A 2,882-nucleotide genomic window follows, 5' to 3' on the forward strand; every position below is an offset into this window, starting at 1 on the left:
AGCTAGTAGCTTTCTCTTTTCAGTCCGTAAATTAAAACTGATCAAATATAGTTCAATCACATGTGGCATCACACATTAATTTATCATAATATTTTCAAAGAGAACCATCCTAATCATGTAACATGAATATTATGAAATCGTAATTTAATTTTCATACACCTTTAACAAATTTAAGACGATGCCAAGACAGTTGTGAGGCATTTGAGAGGGCCAACTGGCTAGTTAAGTTTAAAAAAACATGACGGCATACATAGACACGGTCGACCGAATCTCAGTTGATCGGAATCATTGTTCTAAAAAAAAGTTCATTGGAATCTGATATCGAAAGTTCATACTATTCCAAACTGCTGGACGAAAAGTAGAAAAAGCAGCCAAGTAGGTAGTACTCCTTTCTCCGCTGGCCGGTGCTGCTGCCTCTAGGCCTGACGGCGATGCGGCGGGGCAGGGAACCATTACAAAACATTACACGCCAAACCATTGTTCCTTTCTTGTAGCCACACAATCTTGCGTGATATCAATCTTGCGGTAGCTTTCTCTTTTCAGAATGCACACCTTCATCTCAGTGCTTGACTTGACTCTAGCTCATATCATATGTCCATTCCTTTTTGCAAAGTGTGTCCATTATAGCAGCTTCCTGGGTAATCTAACAGGTCGTGCCTGCGCACGAATCTTCTATTCTTATCCTCAACAGAATGTAAAGTACTAGGAGGAAGGCTTACATATACAGATGCTGGGCCACCAACTCTGAAACAAAGCGTGAACTGAGCGTCCGTTGAGAGGGCAACAGAAGCCCAGGAGCGCAAGAACAACTGCTGCTACTCGGCTAGGCGGCAGAGTAAGGCAGTCAATTGGGGAGGCGTTACTACTCGTGGGCAAGCAAATGGATCAGCAAGGTGCCAAGGAAACTTATCATCCCATTTCTTTTTCTATTTTTGTCAAAATATAGTTGACTAATCATGCTATATGTGTTGCTGACTGATGGACATCGATTGTAGGCCAAACTTCTAGCGATTCAGACAATTCCTGCGTTATAGAGATGGTTCAGCTGGCCAATGATCTGAGAGGTGAATTACGCGCCCTGCACTCAACCCAGGCGCAGGTCGGCGACAGGCGCCCTCCTTGTCCCGTCATCATCGCCAAGGTCCGCGACCAGACGCGTAACGTCGACAACGGCGAGTATGACCCCGACCACGTCGCCATCGGCCCGTACAACTACCCTCGGCCCAAGACCCAGAGCAAGAGCCCGCAGCTCGCCAAGGAGCACGACAAGCTGATGAGCCTGGACAAGGTGGTCACGGCTGCCAAGGCTCTGAGACCCGGCATGACGGTGGAGGTGGACGTCTACGTTAACGAGCTCAGATGCCTCGAGAAATCTGTGAGGGACTGCTACGGCAACGACTTTGATGACATGACGAGCGAGCAATTCGTGCGCATGCTCCTCCTCGACGGCTGCTACATACTCTCCCGCCTCGTCGGCCTCCAACTCGGAGCACAACCGATGGACGATGCGCTGGGTACTGCAAATGCAGGCTCCCTGTCAGCGGAAAGGGCCGAGGTGCTGGCCGTGGTCCGTGATGTGTTCTACCTTGCAGAGAACCAGATACCTTTTTTTGTCCTTGCGAAGATTGGGGAGCTAACAGGTTTGGACCGCAACGATCGTGTGATTGCAGACATTGCTAAGTATGCTCTCGTTCTCATGAGGATACAGAAGTACGCGGAGGCAGCGCCGGCCGTGGTGCCGACGGATCCAGGCAATCTTCTCCATCTTCTTCATATGCACTTGAAGCCTGTGGCACCGTCGGCGTCTTCTGCTGCAACGGTCAGCGGCGCCAAGCGCGTCACCGTGCGCCGGTGGCGCTCAGCGACAGAGTACTACTTCGCCGGGGTGATGTTCAAGCGTCGAGACATGAGCGAGGAGGGGCCCACACGGTGCATCCTCGACGTGAAGCTGAGCAGCGGCAGTGGCACGCTGGAGGTCCCCTGCTTGGACATCGACGCCGAGACATGGCGCCTGCTGCGCAACTTGATGGAGCTGGAGCAGCGGAACCGGGAGACGGTGGGGAGCCACGTCACAGCGTACTGTGTGTTCATGTCCCAGGTAGCTTGCACCACAAAGGACGTGGAGCTGTTGACGAAGAGAGGCATCATCGTGCATGGCCATGGCAACAATGATGAGGTGGCCAAATGCTTCGCCGACCTCTGCAAGGGTATTATGTTTGACCCTAACGACGCTCATCACAACTATCTGCGGGAGACATGCTATAAGCTGGAGAAGCGTTTCCTGAGCAACCCGCGGAGGTGGATGGCGTGGCTGAGGCAGAAGTACTTCAACAACCCCTGGCTTGCCGTCGGGCTCCTAGCGGTTGTCATTGGACTAGTTTGTGGTTTCGTTCAGGCGGTCTACTCTGTTTTGAGTTACAAACAGGGATGAAATTAGCAATCTGTACGTCATGTTCTATACAGGACATGGACTTGGATAAAACTAGTATTGTGTGTGGTAACAGGTTCACCAGACAGTCATGCGTGTCAGGGACGTAATCCTACAGGGGATTTTTCTTGTTTTTACATCATGTTTTGCTAGTAACAGTAAATATTGCAAAATAAAAATATCCTATATTAAGGCTTGTTATATGTATTTTTATTCCGATGAGCGGTCCAATACTAGGACCGGAATGTGTCAGGTATATAAATAGCACATAGTGGTCTATGATGGTTGTATGCGAAGAGATTTTGTATGGTCTATGATCAATCGCACATGATTTTCAACAAAATCTCTTCTACAATGTGACACACATGATTTTCAACAAAATAATATCAAAAACATTCTCACTGTGAGCATCCAGCATGCGCCGTGTGGCATAGCTGGTTGGCCGCCCTTTTAT

General features: G+C 49.4%; 1 protein-coding gene across 1 annotated transcript; it reads left to right on the top strand.

Annotated features, from left to right (window-relative positions):
- The first annotated feature begins 731 nt into the window (after window positions 1-731).
- Window positions 732-2,631, top strand: LOC125549353 (uncharacterized). Its single transcript, XM_048712791.2, has 2 exons — window positions 732-893; window positions 996-2,631. Exons 1-2 carry the CDS (start codon window positions 881-883, stop codon window positions 2,429-2,431), a joined length of 1,449 nt encoding a protein of 482 aa, XP_048568748.2. The 5' UTR covers window positions 732-880; the 3' UTR covers window positions 2,432-2,631.
- Window positions 2,632-2,882: the final 251 nt, after the last annotated feature.

The sequence above is a fragment of the Triticum urartu genome, chromosome 3A (genome assembly GCF_056163025.1).
Source record: "Triticum urartu cultivar PI428250 chromosome 3A, HENAU_Tu73, whole genome shotgun sequence".
NCBI classification, from domain to species: Eukaryota; Viridiplantae; Streptophyta; class Magnoliopsida; order Poales; family Poaceae; genus Triticum; species Triticum urartu.